The sequence below is a fragment of the Camelus bactrianus genome, chromosome 4 (assembly GCF_048773025.1).
Source record: "Camelus bactrianus isolate YW-2024 breed Bactrian camel chromosome 4, ASM4877302v1, whole genome shotgun sequence".
In the NCBI taxonomy this organism is placed as follows: domain Eukaryota; kingdom Metazoa; phylum Chordata; class Mammalia; order Artiodactyla; family Camelidae; genus Camelus; species Camelus bactrianus.
Window position 1 is genome coordinate 75,959,321 of NC_133542.1, and position 22,219 is coordinate 75,981,539.

General features: G+C 61.2%; 1 protein-coding gene across 2 annotated transcripts; it reads left to right on the forward strand.

The window, feature by feature from the left end:
• Positions 1-1,099: 1,099 nt before the first annotated feature.
• DBH (dopamine beta-hydroxylase) lies at positions 1,100-22,081 on the forward strand. 2 transcript variants are annotated; one of them, XM_074362615.1, is made up of 12 exons: positions 1,103-1,504; positions 4,009-4,155; positions 5,429-5,686; positions 6,596-6,772; positions 7,435-7,537; positions 11,190-11,356; positions 14,827-14,970; positions 15,336-15,374; positions 15,887-15,946; positions 19,777-19,904; positions 20,374-20,533; positions 21,497-22,081. In XM_074362615.1, the coding sequence occupies exons 1-12, from the start codon at positions 1,187-1,189 to the stop codon at positions 21,626-21,628; spliced, it is 1,833 nt and encodes a 610-aa protein (XP_074218716.1). In that variant the 5' UTR covers positions 1,103-1,186; the 3' UTR covers positions 21,629-22,081. The 2 variants fall into 2 exon arrangements, with proteins under 2 accessions (XP_074218715.1, XP_074218716.1); XM_074362614.1 differs by lacking the exon at positions 21,497-22,081 and having other exon boundaries at positions 1,100-1,504; positions 20,374-21,209.
• The last annotated feature ends 138 nt before the right edge of the window (positions 22,082-22,219 follow it).

Consider the following 22,219-nt stretch of genomic DNA (forward strand, 5'->3'; position numbering starts at 1 on the left):
GGGTCTGAGGGCTTTGGTGGCAGAAAAGCACACCTGTCACTTGTACCCTTTTTGCAAAGTCTGTTTCCCTCAAGCAATGTGCCTGCAGTGTACCCCTCAGCAAGGCGTCGAGAAGTCTGCCCCGCAGCAATACACTCTGCTCTCTAGGCCCCCACAGTGCACCCTGTGCCACCCGCCCCCGCCCCCGGCAGTGCACCCTGTGCCACCCGCCCCCGCCCCCCGGCAGTGCACCCTGTGCCACACACCCCAACCCCCCGGCAGTGCACCCTGTGCCACCCGCCCCAACCCCCCGGCAGTGCACCCTGTGCCACCCGCCCCCGCCCCCCGGCAGTGCACCCTGTGCCACACACCCCAACCCCCCGGCAGTGCACCCTGTGCCACACGCCCCAACCCCCCGGCAGTGCACCCTGTGCCACCCGCCCCCGCCCCCCGGCAGTGCACCCTGTGCCACCCGCCCCCGCCCCCCGGCAGTGCACCCTGTGCCACACGCCCCAACCCCCCGGCAGTGCACCCTGTGCCACCCGCCCCCGCCCCCAGCAGTGCACCCACTCCTTCTAGAGCAGCTGTGGCACCAGCTGGAGCCCATGGGGAATAGAGAGGAGACAAAAGTGGGAATAGCAGGCCGGGGAGAGAGTGTCTAAACACAGGGACTATTTGGGGATCGGCTTTTATTTTTAGTTTGAAGTTGGTCCACCCTCCAGCATCATAGATATGGCTCCCTGGGCGCACAGTGCTGAGGTTTCTCTACTTACTGGTCACCTTGGAAACAACCCCTTGGGGCCTCAGTCTGCCCATCTGCAGATGGGGCAGCATGGGCCCAATCTGTCTGTCGCACGGAGGACAATCCCACACAGCCCCCCGGGCCCGCCGGACGCCCGGCGGACAGCGTCTGGAAGGCCTCCAGGCTGCAGGCAGGAGGGCCTTTGCCGACAGCTCTCAGAGACGGCTCAGAGGGGATGAAGCAGCCAGTCCCCTCCAATTGCCACTGACGATGTCCAGGTGTCATTAGCGCCAGTTAGGAGAAGCGAGGGCAGCAAAGCGTTTCCCCGGGGCAGGGCTGCTGGGAGGGCCATCAGGACAATTGAATTCCCCACCAGACAAATGTGATTACCGGCAGGGGGGGCTTGCCCCCCACCCGGGGAGCCAGGACATAAACAGCAGGTGGGGCGGCCGGGCTCACCCAGCCATGCAGGTCCCCAGCCCCAGCACGCGTGAGGCCGCCTCCATGTACGGCACGGCTGTGGCCGTCTTCCTGGTCATCCTGGTGGCCGCCCTGCAGGGCTCGGCACCACCCAAGAGCCCCTTCCCCTACCGAATCCCCCTGGACCCCGAGGGGACCCTGGAGCTGTCCTGGAACGTCAGCTACGCGCAGGAGACCGTCTACTTCCAGCTCCTAGTGCGGGAGCTCAAGGCTGGGGTTCTCTTTGGAATGTCAGACCGTGGCGAGATGGAGAATGCCGACCTGGTCGTGCTCTGGACCGACGGGGACAGTGCCTACTTCGGGGTAAGTCCTTCCCCAGCCCCAGAGCCCTGACCTTGCCCCTTTGTCTACCCTCTCTCTCCTTAACCGGGAAAAGGGAGCTGCTCTCCCGCCTCTCTGTTCGCATCCACTCTGAGCATCCCTCGTGTCCCAAGCGTGGGGGTCTCGGGGATGCTGATGCGAGGACAAAATGGGAAATGGATGTCTCCCGTGGTCCTTCCGTGCCCGCACACCCCAGACAACAGAGCCAGACAGCCCAAGGAGCACAGCCGCTCGTGAAGGACACACGTGCCACAGAAACGCATGCTCTCCTCTGCCCCACGCGCATGAGGACAGACCCCAGGGCCCCACTCGTACAGACAACACCTGGAGGTCACACGGGGCCAAGCACAGTGCCCAGTGTGCACGCCCACTGCCCAGGACGCAGTGTCACGGCCCGGTGCCGGCGCGCGTGGTGACCGGAGCAGGGCAGGCGCCCCGCCCCCGCCCCCGCTCCGGCCGAGCGGGGCCGAGCCGAACCGCCGAGGGTGCACTCTTCACCCCACGCCTCAAATTCACCCCCATTCTTGCCAGAAAGGGTGGAGAAGGGGGGAGTTCTCCCTTCAAACTAGAGGGGCTTGGGGGCCTTCAGGAAGCTGAAGGGAGGCCCCCTGGGAGGCAGGGGCCCAGTCACCTCCCCCCCAGCCACCTTCCTCCACACGGCTCCTCTCCCATGGAAACAGACACAGAAGGGTTAAAACACATTTTCAGTCTGGAGGCACTGGATCTGTGAGCAGAGGCTCCACTCCAGTTCAGTGTGGGACCCGGCAGGGGCACCAGAGTCAGGACAGGCCCCCAGGCCCCGCTGCAAAATGGGGACAGTCCTCCCTCTCCACCTTCTTGGGCGGTGTGAGTTCACACGACCTGGTTCCAGCTGATTTTTCTGGAACCTGACCGTGCTTCGTCCAATTCCCACAGCCGTTCAACAGGCCGGAGCTTCCCGCTTCGCAGCTGGGCAGGAGGCCGGGTGAGCTGCCTGGTCAGGGCCCCACGCTGGCCCCTGGAGGCAGTGCCTCCCACACAAGGATGCTCAGCGCTTACGGGTCACGGCCAAGGAAGTCCTGGGCAGCCTGGTTCCGAGCCGGTCCCAGAGCAGCAGCCCAGCCCCCGGGATCAGCTTTTCCCGGCTGCCAAGAGAGCTGGGGTGACTTCGCCCTCCCGCACAAGGCAGGATTAATTTGCACAACAAATTCCTATGCAAACAAATGTCAGACTTGTTTTTCCATCCTAAACAGTATGTTCAACAAATACACTCTAGATTTCCAGCTGAAGAATCGCAAGTTGACTTTCTGCTTCTGTTTAAAATGAGTCCTGCGAAATCTGCAAGGCCCCTCAGCTTCACGCTGCTGCTCTTCTCCCGGGAGGACTTTGCAAAACTCTGTGCAGGTTCCTCGATCCCTTCCTCCCTCCCTTCCTCCCTCCCTTCCTTCCTCCCTTCCTTCCTTCCTTCCTTCCTCCCTTCCTTCCTCCCTTCCTTCCTTCCTCCCTTCCTTCCTTCCTTCCTCCCTTCCTTCCTTCCTCCCTTCCTTCCTTCCTCCCTTCCTTCCTTCCTCCCTTCCTTCCTTCCTTCCTCCCTTCCTTCCTCCCTCCCTTCCTTCCTTCCTTCCTTCCTCCCTTCCTTCCTTCCTCCCTTCCTTCCTTCCTTCCTCCCTTCCTTCCTCTCTCTCTCTCTCTCTTTCTTTCTTCCTCAAGGAAGTGGAGAAAACAGGCTTTATCCCTGAATGCAGGGTTTAAAAAAATCTTCAGGCCAAGGACTGGTGGTCCCGTGTTGTTTCCAAACCCAAACAAAGGCCTGCGTGTCAGGGAGAGATCGCAGCCCCTTGCCAGGTGGATGTCTGTCCCTTGCACTGGCCTGGAGCCCCTGGGTGGCTGAGCCTGAGAGTTGGGGTGTGCAGGCAGCCCTGGGGAGAGGGGAGGGCAGCGGTCGGGCCAGAGCCGCCGCCACTCTTGAGCATTCTGGGGAAACACAGGAGTTCTGTTGCCCCCGAGCCTCAGTTTACTCTCTTCAAGCAAGGCTAGGGCCAGGGCGAGGTTAGCGAGATGCCCAGGGCGCAGTGTTTCAGGCAGGCTCCCGCTCGGGGGCAAGCACGTGTGGGGGTCCCTGAAACCCTGTCCCCAGCCCCTCCCTCCTGCCGCCCCGCGTCTCCCATCTCCTGGGCTCCATGTGCTGTCATGGCCCCTCCCTCCACACACCAAAGAAGCAGACCACATTCCGAATTACAGCACCTTCCTTGTGACACAGATTCTTGGGTCCCACCCAGAGGTCTGGGGACCTGCGTGGCTACCCAGCTCCTGTGAGTCCCAACCTGCATTTGAGGCAATGTGTCAAGGCCACAGAGAAAGAGTGTGGGGTTGGAGGTCAACTTCACTGTCTGAGGCGGACACTGAACACGGGCGTGAGCCCCACCCTGGGCAGAGCCCCGGGGACCCCAGGGCGGCCAGCCCCAAGCTCCAGCGTCCTAGCTCTGGACCCGAACTCGTTTCTGCAGGACGCCTGGAGTGACCAGAAGGGGCAGGTCCACCTGGATTCCCAGCAGGACTACCAGCTGCTGCGGGCACAGAGGACCCCAGAAGGCCTGTCCCTGCTCTTCAAGAGGCCCTTTGGCACCTGTGACCCCGAGGATTACGTCATCGAGGTGGGTGGCAGTGCGTGCCCAAGAGACTACGGGCTGCATGGATCTCTCTCAGATCCTGGGGTCACGTCCCCGGGGCGGCCGTGCACAGGGAGAAGGGACTCCGGGGGCAGCTGGGCAGGGGACAAAGCAGTCTGGGAGAAGCCAGCTCCACCACTGGCCTCTGATCCTACAGGAAGCAGCTGTGGGGTGACACAGAGCCGGCCTGTTTCTAGATGTGGGTCTCGCCCCAAAGCCTCTCAGACGGGGAACTGAGTGATCTTGTGCCTGACTCGGTCCCTCCTGCTCCATCCTCTTCAGCAGAATTCCGGGACGAGCCCAGGAGACCCGGTTTCCCAGCCTGGCCCTGTGGCCGACAGGCTGCGAGGCTCGGGGCAGGTCCCCTCCTCCTCCCGGCCCCGGTTTACCTGTCTGTAAAGGGAGGAAGGGAGCTGGCGCTCTGTCAGTCTTGACCTGCTCTGAGTAGCCTCAGCCAATCCAAGACCCACAGGCTTCTCATGCGGCTCCGAGACCCTTCAGGGAAACAGTTTTCTCTCGAAGACAAAATCCTTTTACTTTTCCAGTGCACTTTGACACCCATCGTCCTGTGTAACCCTTACCGTGCGACAGTGGCATGGGTTGGTGGTGTGCCTGACGAGGAAACTGAGGCCAGGGCGGGGAAGGACCTGCCCAGAGATTCGTGGCGCAGTGGGGCAGACTTGGAGCCAGAGGGGGTGTCCTTCCAGAAGGTCATCTGCGTCCTCATGCTCTAGATCACCTTCCCCATGGTCAAGGCAAGGGCAGGCAGAGGACCCTCTCCTGGAACTTTGCAGGGCGTCTGGTACCCACCTGTGCACAGCTCAGAGCCTCCAGGCTGGGTGTGTGGGAGCCTCCTGCCTGGAGCTCCAAGACACCTGTGCAGAGAACAGCCCTGTCCCCACTGGTGCTGGTCCCAGGTGGGCCAACCAGCCTGGTCCCCAGCGGTCCAGCCGGCCTGGTTCCCAAGGGTCCAGTGATGGTTAGCTGGATGGATGCCAAGCAAATGCAGGTAGAAAGCATTTAGAAAGACAAAATGTATAAATGTCTGATGGAAACCAGGAGCTCTGGTGATGACCAGCCCCGGATTTAGCCCCTACCGGATCTACCCTGAGCCTCAAAGCTCCCTTCCTTCACAGAGATGAGAACCAGGCATGGCACCTGCCGGGCGAGGGGGCAGGGACCTGGCAGCCCCCCCAGCTACCGGGAGTCGACTCTGGGGGATGTGAGTGGGCAAGTGCTGGGCCTGTGTCCGCTGCAGGACGGCACCGTCCACCTGGTGTACGGGATCCTGGAGGAACCGTTGCGGGCGCTGGAGACCATCAACACCTCAGGCCTGCAGACGGGGCTGCAGAGGGTGCAGCTGCTGAAGCCCAACATCTCCATCCCGGCCCTGCCCGCGGACGTGCGCACCATGGAGATCCGCGCCCCGGATGTCCTGATCCCGGGCCAGGTGACCACGTACTGGTGCCACATCACCGAGCTCCCAGAGGGCTTCTCCCGGCACCACATCGTCATGGTACGTGGGCAGGGCCGGGGGTGCGGGGAGAGGCGGCCTCCAGGCCCAGGTCCCCTTCCCAGCTCTGCTCCCGCCTGCGGCCTCAGCGGCCTGCAGAGAGGTGGTCTGTCCTGGAGAGCTGTCCGTGGTCCTGCTTGGACCAGGTGGCCCCTACTTCCTGAATCCCAGGCAAGGTCTGAACTTCCTGCAGCCACCAGTGTGCTCTGGTCCCTGGTCACCCTGCTCACTCCCACCTTCCCAGCCTGGACCAAAGCCAACTGACGTCTTGATTTTTGCATCTTCCCCTGGGACTGGAATTGCTGTCTCTTTGTCTGTCTGTCAGGCCCAACCCGGAGGCGTAACAGAAATGACAGTAGCTGTTGAATGTCCACTGTTTGCCCGGCCCTGGGAGAAGGGAGGGGGGTCACCTCCTCCATCACCACAGTAGTACACACACAGTACTGAGTATTGTCAGCCTTATTCCCAGTAGAGGAAGTGCAGCCCAGAGAGGCCGTGTGAGCTCCCAGAGTCACACAGCAGGGAGTGGTGGGCCTGACTCACACCTGCACCTGGACCCTTGGTGCAGTCTTAGCCTTGGGCAGCCTCTGTCCTTGTCAAGCCACTGCACCTCCCCACTGCCTCCCTGTCCCCACATTTTGGGAAATGGCTGGCCTGGATCCCCTTGCCCTTTGCCTTGGAGCTCATCATGGGCTTCTGGCAGGTTCTGCCTCTTACCAGTTGGTGGCTCCACCCTCAAAGCCCCGAGCCCCAGAAGCACCCCTGGAAATCACCGGCTTAACCCTCCCATTCTACAGAGTGGCAAGCAGAGGCCCATGGAGGGGAGCCACTGGGCCAGAGCCAGGCCAGGAAGGATGAGCGGGTGGGTGGATGGGGGTCTGCTGCCCCGGCTCAGTGCCCCACTCCCCACAGTACGAGCCCATCGTCACCGAGGGCAACGAGGCCCTGGTGCACCACATGGAAGTCTTCCAGTGCGCTGCCGAGTTCCAGAGCTTCCCCCAGTTCAGTGGGCCCTGCGACTCCAAGATGAAGCCCGAGCGTCTCAACTACTGCAGACACGTGCTGGCCGCCTGGGCCCTGGGCGCCAAGGTGTGTGCGTGCCCGGTGGCGCCCGGCTCGAGGGCCTCCTGGGGGGGTACTGGCGGGGGCTCATGAGGCCCTTCCTGGGCCTGCACCACTGGGGTGCTCCGATCCCCAGTCACCCTGCCTGCTCCCCACCTTCCCAGCCTGTGCACAGTCGAAGTCCTGCGGCTCTTCTGAGCCACGAATGTGCCCTCCAGCCTCTGGGACTTCCCTGTCAAAATGCGAAAGCCTCGCGTGCTGGTGGTCCTCATGGGCGCGGATCCCGTGTCCCTCTGGACTTGGAGAGGTTTCTGCATGGGGGCCCCAGGGCTGGCTGGTGGCAGGGCTGGTTCTTGCAGCCTCCACGGACTGCGTCCAGGGTCTGCCATCGCTTCCGCTACTAGCCCGGAGGAGGGGCGTGGGCGGTGGGCTGGCCTCGGGGCACAAGCTCACCCCATTCCCTGACCCTGACTCTAATAAGGGTGTCGTGCGGCTGGGAGTGACTGTGCTTCAGCAGGAGCGCATTGCTCTGATCCAGCTGCCCTGCCTACGTCACCCGCTGTAGCTCAGGCCCCGCACTCGGCGGGCTCGCCTTGACCCCCGCCTGGGGCCCCTCTTGGTACACCCCAGTCCGCCTGCCTGGGCTGTGGCACCTGGACACCTGGCCCCCTTCCTGCCCGCTCCCGCAGGCCTTCTACTACCCGGAGGAAGCTGGCCTTGCGTTCGGGGGCCCCGGGTCCTCCAGATTTCTCCGCCTGGAAGTTCACTACCACAATCCGCTGAAGATAAAAGGTAGGAAGTGCGGGGAGTGTGTCCCCATCTCCACATCCGTCCTCCCCTTGGGAACCCTTGGACGCGGCTTTGGCCAGTCAGGATGGTTATGCGGGTAGAGGTCATCACCGCGTCCATCTTCCCAGCGTCCAGCCTCCCTGTTACATGACCCGAGCGGCCTGCACCCTTCCCGTGTGTCTCTCGCTCAACATCCATCTCCCGTGCCGGTGCCAGGCTCCCCAGCAGGGCTGTGGTGGCGGGCTCATCCCCGCACCCCGCCTGGCGGGGGTCGAGCACCTTCACCCCTTCTGCCCTCATAAACACCATCTGCCACTGATGCAGCGCTGTCCCAGGCACCACCTGGGACAGGCAGGCAGAGGTTTCTTGTGTGCCCATTTTGCAGATGAGGAAATTGAGACCCAGTGGTAAAAGGATGGCACCAGGGCCATGAAGTGAGTAGGAATTTAGAGCTAGGAGGTCTGGTCTGAGCTGCCCCCCACCATGGTCTTGGTCACCTGGCTTTGTTATGGCTCAGCCCACACTTGAACCTGGCAAGGAATCACTTAGATGTTGGATCCGTCTGAGTAAACGTGGCTCTCCCCTGTCCCCACACCCTTTCTTCACTGGCACCAGCCAGAGCAGAAGGCTAGTTTTAGGGTGCGCCAACCAATGAGGTTTCAAGCAATGGAGGGAGGCTGTAGGCTGGAGTGGTGCCCCCAGCACGGTCTCCCCTGGAAATCTAACTTGAGTGAGGCTGCTCAGACCGGGAGATGCCTGCATCTCTGATTACCCCTCCCCGACGGGGTCATCCTCTAGCACCCATGGGAGGTGGCTCTGCCACCCCTAGACTAGGCTGGGCTGGGACAGGGCACCTGGCAGGATGGCAGGACACAGGCCAGTCCAGGGCCAGAGTGGTCCCTGACCACGGGGAGCCATGGCCCCAGGACTGTCCTCCTTGCACAGGGAGTGCCTGCTTAATCAGGGACGTTTCTGGCTGTGAATGTCCCTCTTGCTTCTCAAACTACCTCACCAAGAGCAAATGTGTGCCTGGAGTGTGAGTGTGTGAATGAGATTTCCTCTCCGCGTGTTCCGTGCCAGGGTGGCAAACAGGTCCTGCCTGCGGGGCTCCTTGACTGGCCCTCAGCGGTGGCTCGAGCTCCTGCTGGAGACCTGGCCGAGGCTGTCCCCCCCGCGGGGCAGTGCCGGGACTCATTCGCGACATCTGCCCTGGGCACCGGAGGGCTGGCTCTCGTTTGTTTCGTGCTGTTGAGTTTATACTCAGCAAACACAAATCCACAAGGGTCCCCCTGTGCGGAATGAAGGACGGCGATCTCGGTCCCCAGATGGCTCCAGGTCTTAGGTCCAGAAAGGTGAGAGGGCTTCTCAGGAGGGAGAACCAGCAAACTGCAGGCACCTGTAAAAGCAGGAGCCCACACGGCCTGGGGGGCATCGTGGCAGCACTGGACCTGAGCCTGGAGGGCGAGGAGGGTTTTCACAAGGGAGACAGACAGGTGCCACACTCCAGATGGAGGGACGGGAAAGGGAGAGCGTGTTCCGGGAACACAGGCTGCCCGGCCTGGCTGCAGTGCAGGGAATGGGAAAGAGGGGTGGAGGGGATCAGAGAGCAGGGACCACTGGGTCACCTGGTGCCTGAAGGTGGAGCAACCGGACTTGGTCTTCAGGGCAGCGATGCCAGGTGACCCTGCATCAGAAGCTGGGGACATTTTCCTCTCTCTGTTTCACCAGCATCTTCCATCATACGTAGCCACACAGCCCTCTTCCTTTCTGTCTCTTTTTTTTCTGTCTTTTTCTTTCTGTCCCTCCCGGGCTGCGTGGCCCTGGGTGGGTGCCCACACCCCTGCCTGTGCTTGCTGAGCTCCCTCAGCCGTTCTGAAGCTGGAGGAGCTTGTGCCCCCCTCGCCCAGCTGGATGTGGGCCCCGGGGTGCACTCAGCCAACGGCTGCTAACGATCCCTTCCCGGATGCGTAACTAATACTTCCTGCCACCGCTGGAGTTATCTCCAGCGCGCACAGAGAGAAGCAGAAGTCCGCGTGGGCCTTGGCATGATACGGGATATAAATCCCGTATTGCTCATTTAAAACCTGAAAGCAAATGGATTTTTGAAAGCTCCTTAAGCTCAGGGAAGTCTGTCTTGCCCTGATGATCTGCCTGTATTTATGGAACCTTTGCCACGTATTGGAGGCTCCCATCACTTCACAAATCTGGAGACGGGTCGCCTTTCTATAAATATCAAAATCCCACAATTATTTCATTATTTAACCCCCATCCGAATTTTAACCAATCGCATCTCCCTTTTTATGATTATCCTCTGATGCAATCAGCCCAGAGACACAGAGGCTGAGTTTGGACACTGCAGGGGGAGTGTGGCGGAGCGAGGGAGGGAAAGGTGGAAGGAGGCAGAGGGGGTGTTCGTGGCTCCACCTCCGAGCGGCTGAGCGGGGAGACAGCCCAGCCCGCTGACAGCGCCCTGGGCTGTGGTCCCAGTGCCGGCACTTCCCAGCCCTGCAGGGTCTCCAGCTCAAGCTCTGAGCTTCGGTTTCCTTGTCTGTACATGTGAGGCGATGATTCTCCGGTTACTCAGGTTCCCCCACCCGCCCCCCAGCTCTTCTGCGAATTCTAGGGTGGTGGGCCACATCCACCCTCTTGCTCCCACAAGGGACCAGCCCAATGCCCCACCCCGAAGTACTCAGGGCCTCGCTGACCGATTCCAGGCAGGGATAGGGCAGGGGAGGGGCTCCTGGAGGCCACATGGTTTTGTGGCTGTACCTGGGTGCCAGCATCCTTAGAAGGCGGGCCATCAGCTTTGACTGGCCGCTGGGAGGCTGCCCAAGGAGCTTCCTGGACTCTCTTCCAATTAGCTGACTTCAGGAAGAGTCGGCAGGTGTGACTGGACGGACCGTGGCGGGCAGAAGGGCTGAATTCTTCTTTGGGAGAGGCCCTTGGCTTCAGGCCCAGAGAGGGCAGCAACTTGTCTGAGAGCACACAGAGCGCTGTCGAGCAAGAGGAGCCTGGGATGGTGCGCGACCCAGGGGCCTGCCCGCCGGGGCCAGCCTTGCTTCGGGGGCCCGCCTCGGCCCTGCTCGGATTTGTCCCGAGATGTCCTCTCGGTAGACATGGGTCCCGGGTCCCTGCAGGACAGGACTCAAAGCCAGAAGGCTGCACCTTAAATGTTTCTTGCTGGTTTCACCGCACAGACGCGCGCTCGCCTGCCCGAAGGGGGCCCTGGCTCCTCTGTGAGCCGGGCCGTGCCCTCCTTTCTGCCCAGACTGTAAAGACAGGCCGTCCTGCTGGCTGACTCCCTCTCAGATCCCCTTGGCTGAGCAGTGAGACTCTGGGGGGCTGGCGAGTCTCCCAGATCTACTGTGGGCCTCTCCCCGACCCGCTTCGGTGGCTCGGTCTCCTTGCCTGCCTGAACTCTTTCCGAGGCATTTGCCTCGTTTCCACAGACACAGCAGCTCTTTCTTTCCACGTGGGTGACGTTGGGGTGCGTGAATAGATCCTTGAGGTGGTGACAGCTTTGGGAACAAATGCAGGGCTCTCGGTACAGCTGCAGGCGGGGGCCAGTGTGGGGTGACCGGGCGCCTCCTGGTCGGTCTGCGGGGGGGCGGCTGGCAGAGCGGGCCTTGCCTCACCGCCGCCCGCCTCCTCCCAGGCCGGCGCGACTCCTCGGGCATCCGCCTGTACTACACGGCCACGCTGCGACGCTTCGACGCGGGCATCCTGGAGCTGGGCCTGGTGTACACGCCGGTGATGGCCGTCCCGCCGCAGGAGACGGCCTTCGTCCTCAGTGGCTACTGCACGGACAAGTGCACCCAGCTGGTGAGTGTGGGCTGGGCCTGGCGCCCCTGGTCCGCCGCTGCGACCCTGCGGGCGGGGCCGAGGGAGGCGGCTTGTGGCTTTGACTCCCGACCCTGCACTTCCCTCTCTCTCTCTCTCCTGTGGAGGCAAAGGAGGCTTCCGGTGTGCGTCCGACCTCCTCCTCCAGCAGTAGCAGGGCTCCCGCTTTGTCAAACCTGCACGCTCTGCATTTCCAAATGCGCGTTCATCCTATGAGTGAGACGGACGTGTTCACCACTAAAAACGCAGGCCGTGCGGCTAACGATAGAGACCGCCCAGGCCACAGCGGCCTCTCCTCCTGCCCGAGACAGCCGGTTATGGGGTCTTATGTGTCCCTCCAGACTTCTCCCCTACGTGTTTCCACACGCTCTTACATGGGGTGTGTTTAAAAACAAATTGAATGCTAACCGTTTGCCCCATGACTTCCCTTTAGCTGACACCCGGCGTCCAGTGTGGATTCCCTGGGGGCGTTACCAGTGCTGGACCAGCTGAGGCCAGCAGGGTGCCCAGGACGCAGATGCACTGGTCCCCGGGGCCATGGGAGGGCGGGGAGGGGCACAGGTCGGCGCTTAGACTCAGCCGGCAGTGGGACCTAGCTGCCAGAGGAGCAGAAATGACTCCCCAAATTCTGCACCCTTGGGGCTCCCTGGCCTCACCCAGCCCCATCCTTGTGCTGAACTGTCCCCTTCTTACCAGTTCCAGGCCGCTGACCACTTTTCACGGGTGGGAAGAAGGCCATGGGGAGGTCCTGTGCGCACCGGGAACATTTATCAGGTGGCTCCTAGCAGCGGGCTTGCCACGCACAGAGATGTGAGCTTTAATTTGAATAAATCTGGCAAGACGCCCCCCAGAAAGCCCCTCTGATGCCCCATCCACACACAGGAACAGCGGGTCCCCAGGGCCCGGATTTCCCGACCCACCGCACCATCAGTGCTGATATATCTGCTCGGTCGCTTGGGAGAAGCAGCACGGTTGTCCAGTTTGAATTTCCCTGTTTATGGAACCTGATTTTTCCATCTGCCTCTTGGCCGTTGGGCCTTCTTGCCTGTGAATATCTGTTCATAACGGGTGCCCAGATTTTCTGGTGGGTCGTCCGTCTTGCTCTTGGCGGCGAGTTCCTTTTCTGTCGTGCATGTTATTCCACAGTCTGTTGTGAGGGCTGCAAGCACTCCCTCTGTGTTGTCCCCTTGCTGGTCACCCCGACCTGCAAAGTGAGTGTCAACAGCCCCGCTTCACGGATGAGGAGACTGAGGCTGGCCGGTCGCAGTGCCTGCGGTGGCAGAGTGAGGAGTCAGACCCGGGTCGGCCTGGCCTCACACAGCAGGCCGCGTCATGATGCACTCTACAGTGGGTTTGTCTTCCTGGTGATCTGATTCAGTGGGATTTGTTCCTCACGTGGGCTCCCTGAGCCTCCAAGTGTCCCCGAGCCAGAGGGACAAGGCAGAGCTGCCAGCCCGCCCAGCCTCACCCGCACCCACAGGGCATCAGCGCCTCTCGTCCGAGTCTAGGAGTGGCAAGGAGTCTTGCCCGCAGCTGCACCTGGCACTTTCCCACGTCGTGTCCCCAAACTGCCAGCGGGAGGGCTCTGTGGCCCGGCCTGGGGCTGGGGCTGCAGACTCACTGGGAAGAGTGGCCCCAGACCGAGCCACTGCCCTTCGCCAGCAGGACCAGGTCATGTTGACAGCTGACCTTGAGAATGCCTCTCGCCAGCCTAGGACCACAGACCTGCCTTCTCTCACCAGAGTCTCCAAATACCTTAGAACAACATAAAGAATTCAATTTTCTGCGTTTTCCCCTTTAAATGGTACATTCTTTCTGTGGACGCTACTGAAGGGCCTCCCACGGAGTGGGGTCTCGCCTCCGTGAGCTGACACCAAGGGGCACCATTCCCACAGTCAGAAGCCTGTGTGGCCTAGAGCTCCTCGCTGAAGAAGACAAGCCGAGAAGAAGGTCAGTGTTCTGGTCCAGAGGCCCCAGGACAGCTGTCCCCCCTCACCTGTCACACCCGCATCTCCGGGCAAGTGGTTGGCCCCTGGGGACCTGAGGGGAGAAACCCAGGGCCCACCCATCAGCAGGGGCTCTGAGGCTCAACCCAATCATCACAAATGTGGCCATAAGGTTTCCCATTCCTCAAATCTCTGCAAGGGGGGCCAGAAGTTACCGCAAATTTTTAATAATGACAAAGGACAGTAGCTGGTGGAGAACAAGACAGAAGCACAAACGTGGAGTCAGGTGGCCTGCAGACAGTGCAGCAGCCTGGGGTCCCCAGTGATGGGTGACAGCACCAGGAACTCCCCGAGCTATCGATGGTGTGCACAAAGCAGAAAAGAACACGGCGGTGCGTGGTCGGGGCTACGGCGCCTCGTGGACAACACGCTTGGTGTGTGTAATCCATTTTAGGAGATGTTCTGTCTGAAGCGAGTGGACGTTAAGTGAGGGAAGACACCCGTGCTCTGGAAGAGTCCCTTCTGCCCCGGTGGTGACGTGAGGTCTGGCCCGCCGACCACTCTGAAGGTCAGCGTCACGGCTGTAACACGAGGTGCTGGTGACAGCAGGGACTGGCTGCCTGGTGGTTACATGGACGTAGGGAGCTCGCGCCACAGGGAAGTAGAGGCCTGCGGGTGCTAGAACGTGGCAGGCTGGACAGGAAGACCCAGCTCTGTCGCCATCTGTCATCCACCAGACATCACTCCGCGGAGCAGGGAGGCCACAGTGTGCTCACTTTGGTGGCCTCCGCCTTAGAGTCTGTGGAACTGACTGAACTGACCAGAGGGGAGGACCAAAGGGAAGCCATTGGTCCCCAAATGAGCCTCCAAGCCAGCAGTGCGGTTTTGGAAGACCCGGCTGTGACCACGACATCATTCTTAGGACAACAGATTTTTTTTCTTTGTATAAGTGATCTTTTAAACTTGGGTATTTTTCTTTTTTTTTTAATAATTTTTTTACTGAAGTGTAGTCAGTTTACAATGTTGTGTCAATTTCTGGTGCACAGAGTAATGTCTCAGTCACACACACACACACACACACACATCTTCCTTTTCACATTTTTTCATTAGGGGTTACTGCAAGATACTGCATAGCGTCCCTGTGCTCTACAGTATAAACTTGCTGGTTAGCTGTTTTACAGACAGTGGATAGTTTCTGCAGATCTCAAACTCCCAATCTGCCCCTTCCCAACCGCTTCCCTGCCGGTAACCACAAGTTGGTTCTCAATGTCTGTGAGTCTGTTTCTGTTTTATAAATACGTTCGTTCGTCTTTTTTGGGGGGGATTCCACACGTAAGTGATATCACACAGCTTTCTGGTGGGGGATTTAACTGCCCAGGGAGAAGGGCGGGCCGGGGTGATGCGGAGTCCAGGGAAGCAAGCTCCCTTGGCTGCTCCGTGGCCCGAGGTGCCGCCGGCCGCCGCGCTCAGGCCCTGGCCCACCCGCGCCCACCCCCGCCCCTGCAGGCCCTGCCTCCCTCGGGGATCCACATCTTCGCCTCTCAGCTCCACACGCACCTGGCGGGTAGGAAGGTGGTCACGGTGCTGGCCCGGGACGGCTGCGAGATGGAGGTCGTGAACCGGGACGACCACTACAGCCCTCACTTCCAGGTAGGGACCCCCCACCCCGCCCGCCCTGTCGGACCCCCTCTCTCCCCAAAGCCCACCCCGGGGCTCCTTCTCCCGGGCTGGGCCCAGACCCCCGAGGAGCACACACAGCCGGCTGGTTCCTCTGGTGGACTTACTCTAAGGGAGGGACTCCGGCGGGGGACTCTGGTGTGTGGCCAACTGTGGGCGTAGGGGCACCTGGCATCCCTTAGATGACTGCCTTCGGGTCCTAATCCCTCCCTGGCCAGAGGCCAGCCGTAGCCAACCCTGGCCTCCCCCAGGGGGCGGGCTGGGGCGGGGCCGGGGGCGGGGCCTGGAGCTCTCTGACCGCCCGTCTTCTTCTCCCCGCCCTCCGCCCCGCCCCCCAGGAGATCCGCATGTTGAAGAAGGTCGTCTCTGTCCACCCGGTGAGTGCCCAGTTAGGGACGGGGAGGCCTGAGGGGAGGGACAGGACGCGATGGGGGAGGGCGGAGGCCATGGAGGTCTTCTGGAACCATGTCCGCGCAGGGCAGGGGCTGGGGCTCCCCGCCCCCATTAAGATCCCTGGGACTTCGAGGAGAGGCCCAGAGGGGACAGGACCAGAGGGCGCTTCGGGTGATGGGCTCCGCCTACCCTATTAGCCGACCACCAACCAGAGAGCTTTAGGGAGAGACGAGGGCCTGGAGGTCAGTGGGGGCTGCTGAAGGTGCCGGAGGGGAGTCCCAGGCCAGGAGGGGGCTTGTCACAGCCCGCGGCCCCTGTACAAAGGGGCCACAGAAGCCGACGGGTAATCACTCCCTGGGGACACTCAGAGTGTGACCTCACCTGTGGGTTCCTCAGTAGCGGACTGACGAGCACAGGCACACGTGGGGTGGGCCCAGCACACCTGGCACCCCAGGTGGGCAGGTGCCAGTGGGCGTCTGTTGGCTTGGCTCTGCAGGGAGACGTGCTTATCACCTCCTGCACATACAACACGGAAGACAGGAAGCTGGCCACCGTGGTAAGTCACCCCAGCTTCCCTCTGCCACCTGCCCGGGGAGCACGTGTGGCCGTGGGGGGGGAGGGTTCAAACTGGGACTTCCTACACTTTCATGAGGACCAGTCTTAACTCCTCATCTGGAGCGGAGGTTGCCGGAGGGCGAGGTGCCCCACCCCCATTCAATACACCAGTAGGTCTAGGGCTGTGGTCCCTGGACCAGCTGCGCCTGCATCCCTGGGAACTTGGTTAAAAAAACATAAGCTCGTTGGCTTCTCCTCAGACCCATGCAGAGTTGGGATTTGGGTGGTGACACCCGTGGTCTGTGGTCTAACAAGCTCCCTGGGTTATTCTGACGGCTGTCCCAATTCGAGAGCCACTGCAGTGAAGGTGTGTCAGCAGCAGAGCCAGTGCTGGGAGAGGCCATGGGCGAGGGGTTGCTCCCTGCCCCGCACAGCTCAGTCGCCCAGGGAGACAGGTCTGCCACACCTGCCGCCAGCGACAACGAGGTGGAGGAGTGATTGTCAGGCAGAGACCAAGGAGGGGGCGGGGTGGCGATGGGGGCGGAGGAAGGAGAATCAGGGCTCTGGGCAGAGGGGAGGTGGGCAGGAAGGCCCGGGGGACAAAGAACATTCTCCGACCTTAGGTCGCCCTGCCCCTGCTTTTCTAACTGTTAATCAGCAAAACTAAAGGGGCGACAGAAACATTCATCATCATGCTGTCCCCTTCTGGGTTTTGCGCAAAGACAATTCTGTGCAAAGTTATGGCTGACTCTGCTCCGCAGGGAGGGGACACGGGTTCATCTGGGCTGGACTCTGGACAGCCAGGGAGGAGGAGCTACTAGGGGAGAGACTGTCCTCAAGGCCGGGTGTGCAGACAGTGCCAGCAGATGTGTGGTCACAGGACGTGTCATGCAGCTGGGGCACTTCTGGAGAGAAAGGGGATGCTGCTAACAGTTACGGGGGGGTCAACGCGCATCCACCTAGGCTGCCCCGGGCACACTGGCCGCCTGCTGACGGAGCCTTGCTGACTGTCTTGTTAGTCGCTTAGCTCCCAGCAATCATCTCGTGAATCCCGAGGCTCCAAGCGGACCACACCTGGGTTACATCCCAGCCGGCCGTCCATGCCCCCGGAACCGCGGTCCACACCTGGCACCACTCTGTCCTTTCACTCAGCCAACGTTTATTGAGCTTTTGCTCTCTGGCTCCTTTCGCTTTTCTGGGGTATAGTTCACACACCGTACAATTCACCCATTCCAAGTGTGCGATTCGATGGCGTTGAGTGTATGTGCTACGTGCAGCCGTCACCTGTGAATTTCAGAACATTTCATCACTGCAAAAGGAACCCTGAATCCTCCAGCCGACACCCCTACACTCCCTCCCTGTCCCCTCAGCCCCAGGCAACCCCTGATCTGCTTGCTGTGTCTATGGAGTCACCAATTCTGGACTTTGGGTAAATGGGATGATACGATCTGCGCCCTTTTGTGACTGGCTGTTTTCACTCAGCATCACATTTCCAAGGGTCATCCACGTAGCAGCGTGAGTCAGTGCTCCATTCCCTTCTGTGGCTAAATGAGACTCCATCACGTGGCTGGACCACAGTTCTTCACCATTCGTGTGTGGATGGACACTGGGGTGTCTCCACATCTTATTTACCTTTGACACCTGTCTCCAAGGTAGGAATCTTTGTCTCTGTCTTCATAGGTGAGAAACAGGCTCAGAGAGGGGAGACACTTGCCCATGGCCACACAGCTGATGGCTAGGATTTAACCCAGAGCTGAGTGCCTGCAAATTTCCTTCCTACCTCTGGATTTGGGGTGACAACTTCTCTGAGTCCATGGTCACACACTCGGAGGGCAGGAGAGCTTTGTAGGCAGGCAGCCCTGCCCTAAGCCCCAGCACCCTCTTGAGGAGAGGTTCAGTACGTAACACGCAGCTGCAAATGTGGGGCACCTGCTCCACGTGGAGGCTTGTTCTAACGACTCACCGTGTCCCCACGTAGGAACCTTCGGAGGCTGGCCAGGACCCTAGGAGGCAGCTGCCCCAGGAGACAGTGAGGTGGAGCGAATGAGGGGACCCAGCTAGCAGGGGGCACAGCTGGGCCAGGTGCCCACCCTACATGTGCTGCCTCTTGGTAGAGCGCAGTTCATGCAATGAGTAAGCCCCAGGTGGAGCACAGCGTCTCCCATTCGGCAGGTGAGGCCACTGGGGCTGACGGCAGGGGAGGCACTTGCTGGACATACAGCCAGTGAACAGAGAAGGGGACCCCCCGAGGCAGACCCTGCTCAGTGCTACTTCAGCGAGGGCCACGCTCCCTGCCCCCTCCAACCTCATCCAGGCCAATTGATGTCACCTCCGCGGATGTTCCTGCCAGGCGAGCACCACTGGCATCGCCAGGCCGCAGACTCCCGCCCTCCTCTGGGAGGCTACCTCACAGCACCAGGTGGGATCGCAGAGGGCAGCTGGGCCTTCCTGCATTCTGACCGCCCGGGGCCCGCTGCCCTGGGGAACTCTGACCGCCCGGGGCCCACTGCCCTGTGGGACAGGACCTTTGAAATGTTATTTCCCTCCGGGGCCAAGACAAAGGGAGAGCTTCCAGAGGGTTGGGACTCTCTTGCTGTCTGAGGCGAAGAATAGTAGAAGGAACAGGAATTTGTGGAATCTTGGGAGGGAGGTTATCCTCCCGGTCTGCAGATCGGTGATGGAAGCCCTGGTTCCCCCCGGGGAAATAGGGACTCAGAGCCAGGGAGCAATGCAGGTGCAAGGCCGCCCCACCGGAGCCAGCCAGGAGCCTGACAACTGCTCTGGGGGTTGCCTTTTTTTTAATTGAAAAAAATGTTTTTGGGTGGGGATAATCAGGTTTATTTATTTATCTGATGGCGGCGCTGGGGACAGAACCCAGGACCTCGTGCCTGCTGAGCACACGCTCCGCCGCAGAGCTGCGCCCTCCCTTGGGAATTTCCATTTTAAACAGTCGTCCTGGAGCAGAGCCGCTCCAGTGCCTTGTCCAAGCCGGGCTGGGACGAGGAGGGACTGAGATGAGCCCTCAGCGGGGCTTTTCATCATCCTTTTGTTCTGCCATAAAGTATCAAGCATTCCCACCAGCCAGATAAACCCCACCCAGACCCACTTCACTGTTCACAAAGCGCTGGGAGCCCCGGCAAGGCACAGGCGGCCCGGGGCCACGCGCCCGCCCCCGTCTGTGGGCCAGTCCAGCCCGGCTCCTCTGCCATTGGTCCCTCCTCTCCTGGGTCTGGGCTCCACATTCAGCAGCTTCGAGAGCAGGGACCTGGCCAGGGGCCTAAAGCCAGTGGCGGCAGGACTAAGAGCTCACCTGGGCCCTGGGTGGCTTGTGATGACCTCTAAGTCACCGGCTTCTCTTCTGGAATCCCTGCTCCTTCCAGGGCAAAGCTTTGGAAATGGCTGGGAGACGGGCTGGGTCTGCTGTGATGGGAGGCCTCCTCTGCAGTCCTCAGTCCCCCGGCTCACACTGGAGGCCGAGGGGGCAGCTCCCCAGGCAAGGCCGGGAGCCTGAGTCCACTCAGGCCTTGCTCTTTACCTGCCTTGGACTCAGTTTCTGTATCCATGAAATGGGTACACGAATGCCCCTCTCTGCTGCCTCCGCGGTATTTTGATTCCTAACGCTTACCGCCACCTGAGACATGCTTGCTGGCTGACTTGTTTGCTTTCCGTCTGTCTTGTCAAAAGTGGGACTTCCAAGAGGGCAGGGACTTCATCACTGGCACCGCGTGATGAAGGAGTGAATGGCTGAACGCAGTGAACAAATGGCAATGCTGAATGGCAGCGTCCAGGAGCGAAGCGCCGGGGCTGACGGGCATCCTCTCTGTCCCGCAGGGGGGCTTTGGGATCCTGGAAGAGATGTGCGTCAACTATGTGCACTACTACCCCCGGTCGCAGCTGGAGCTCTGCAAGAGTGCTGTGGACCCCGGCTTCCTGCAGAAGTTCTTCCACCTGGTGAACAGGTGACAGCCCCACAGGGAGGGCGCTGCCCTGCTCTCCAGCCCTGGGCGTGGCCAGGGAGCCCCAGCCCAGAGCCCCCCAGGCCCTGGAAGGCAGCTGGGGGAGAGTGAGGAATCCAGGAGCAGGGTGAGCACAGATGTGGCCATCATGCCTCCACTCTCCCATGAGGTGCCTGTGGCAGACATCACTAATTGATCCCCACTCTCACCTCCTGTTGAGTCTGGACTTGGCCTGAGAAGCTCCCTCCACCCAGCCCTACAGCAGCTACTTCCAGCTGATCCAGGGTGGAATGAGAGAAGTATACTGGCCATCGCTGGTGGGGAGGCAGGGCCAGGGCAGTATGTTAGGAGGCTGGGGAGGAGGTGGCCTGAGGGCTGCTCTGGGGACCCCACCCCACCTGCAAGATGTGCACTGCTGAGCTCCCCTCCCCTCTGCCATATCCCACCCCGGGCTGTTCCTTCTCCCCACCAGGTTCAACAGCGAGGAAGTCTGCACCTGCCCTCAGGCCTCTGTGCCCGAGCAGTTTGCCTCTGTGCCCTGGAACTCCTTCAGCCGCCAAGTGCTCAGGGCCCTGTACGGCTTCGCCCCCATCTCCGTGCACTGCAACAAGTCCTCGGCCGTCCGCTTCCAGGTACCCCTGCCCAGGCTGTGTCGGGGGCGCGTGCAGCTGGGCCCCTGCCGCGGCGACGCACTCCCCGCTTCCAGGTGCCCAGGGGCAGGTCTGCAGCTGCCCGCCCCTCTGTGTCCCGAGTCCCCCACCAAGAAGGCCGGCCAGCGTGGGTGACGGGTCTCCCCCACAAGGAGCTGGCAAGAAGCACTCACACAGACAGTTAGAGACCTCAGGGGGTGCCGACAGGCCCCGGCAGACAGAGGGAGAAACTGACAGCCACCCCAGGAGGGCGCTCCCTTCAGTCATGGGACTAATCTTGGTGGTGTGAGCGGGGCGCCAGCAGCCTCCCCCAGAGCCTAAAAATAAAGTGCGGAGGGAGGGGCAGGTGAGAAACCAAACAGTCTGAGACTGCAAGCTGGTTCCGCCTCCTTCTCTGAGACCCCCTGGGATTCAAAGGCATCTCATTTACTCCCCTGGAGCTGCCTGTCGGAGGCCAGGGCCGGTGCTGAGGTCCGCAGCAAGGAGGCTGCAGCCTGCAGATCTGGGAGGCAGGCTTCCTGGAAGCCCTGGGGAGCTGGGTTGATTACTAAATCAAACACTGCCAGCACCAAGGCGGGGCTGACACTGGCTGGTCTGAGTCGTTCGGGGCAGGTGTAGCTGTCAGACGCGGTTAAACTGGCCCCTGATGCAGGCTTGCCGGAGGGGAGAGGGAGAACGGCTGAAACATCAGCCTGCACCCTGGGGCTTCCGCTTGCTTCTCTGAATAAAGTGAGGGGTGGGCAAGGAGGCAGATGGGGGTGCCCAGGATGACTCCCAGGTGAGGAACCCCAAGGGGCAATGGAGGGTGGGGAGAGGGTGAGTTGGGTTTGGGACAAGGTGAGTTGAAGGGCAAGAGCCCAAGAGGTCGTTGTGCAAAGTGTCTGGGGGGGTGGCCCCCTGTGTTGCTCCCTCCAGCCTGTTTACCTCCTGGTCCCTCCCTCGCAGGGCGAGTGGGATCGGCAGCCCCTGCCTGAGATCATCTCCAAGCTGGAAGAGCCCTCCCCTCACTGCGCAGCCAGCCGGCGCCAGAGCCCCGCCGGGCCCACCGTGGTCAGCATCGGTGAGGGCGAAGGCTGAGCTCAGGCCGTCTCCTCGCACCCGCCCCTGTGGGCTCGCACCAGCTCTGTGCACCCCCTACTCTGTGAAGACCCCATGGAACAGCCGTGTGTGCCCCGGATGAGGGGCTGCGCCAAGCCCCTGCTGGAGGCCCGGTCCCTTTAGCATTCTCCCCCCGGGGGCCCCCTGCATGGCTGAGAGGGCCCCGGGCCCGCTCCCTGTTGACCCGCCCGGGACTGGGCGGACCAAGGCCTCTGCACGGCTTTGTGACGTAACGTAAGGGTAACCCCCTCGGAGGTCTAGAGTCCAGCGCCCCGAAAGCCCTGTCATCTTGCTGGGAGGGGCCGGCCTCCCGGGCCACGGGCCACGCCTGGCTGGCAGGCTCGCCCAGGGTGGCCCTGCGTCCCTGGCCCCTGCTGATGGCGGCTGTGTTGTGTTGTGATGGTGCGAGCGCTACTTAAACATTTCCCTGCAGAGTGGCTCGTTTGTCACAGTGGGCGTCTTCCCTGCCGACAGAGGCAGGACAAGCCATTTAGCTAGTTAGAGACCTGCCTGGGAAATTCCTCCATCACAGGGTAAATAGATATTTCCGCCCACCCAAAGGGAAACTAA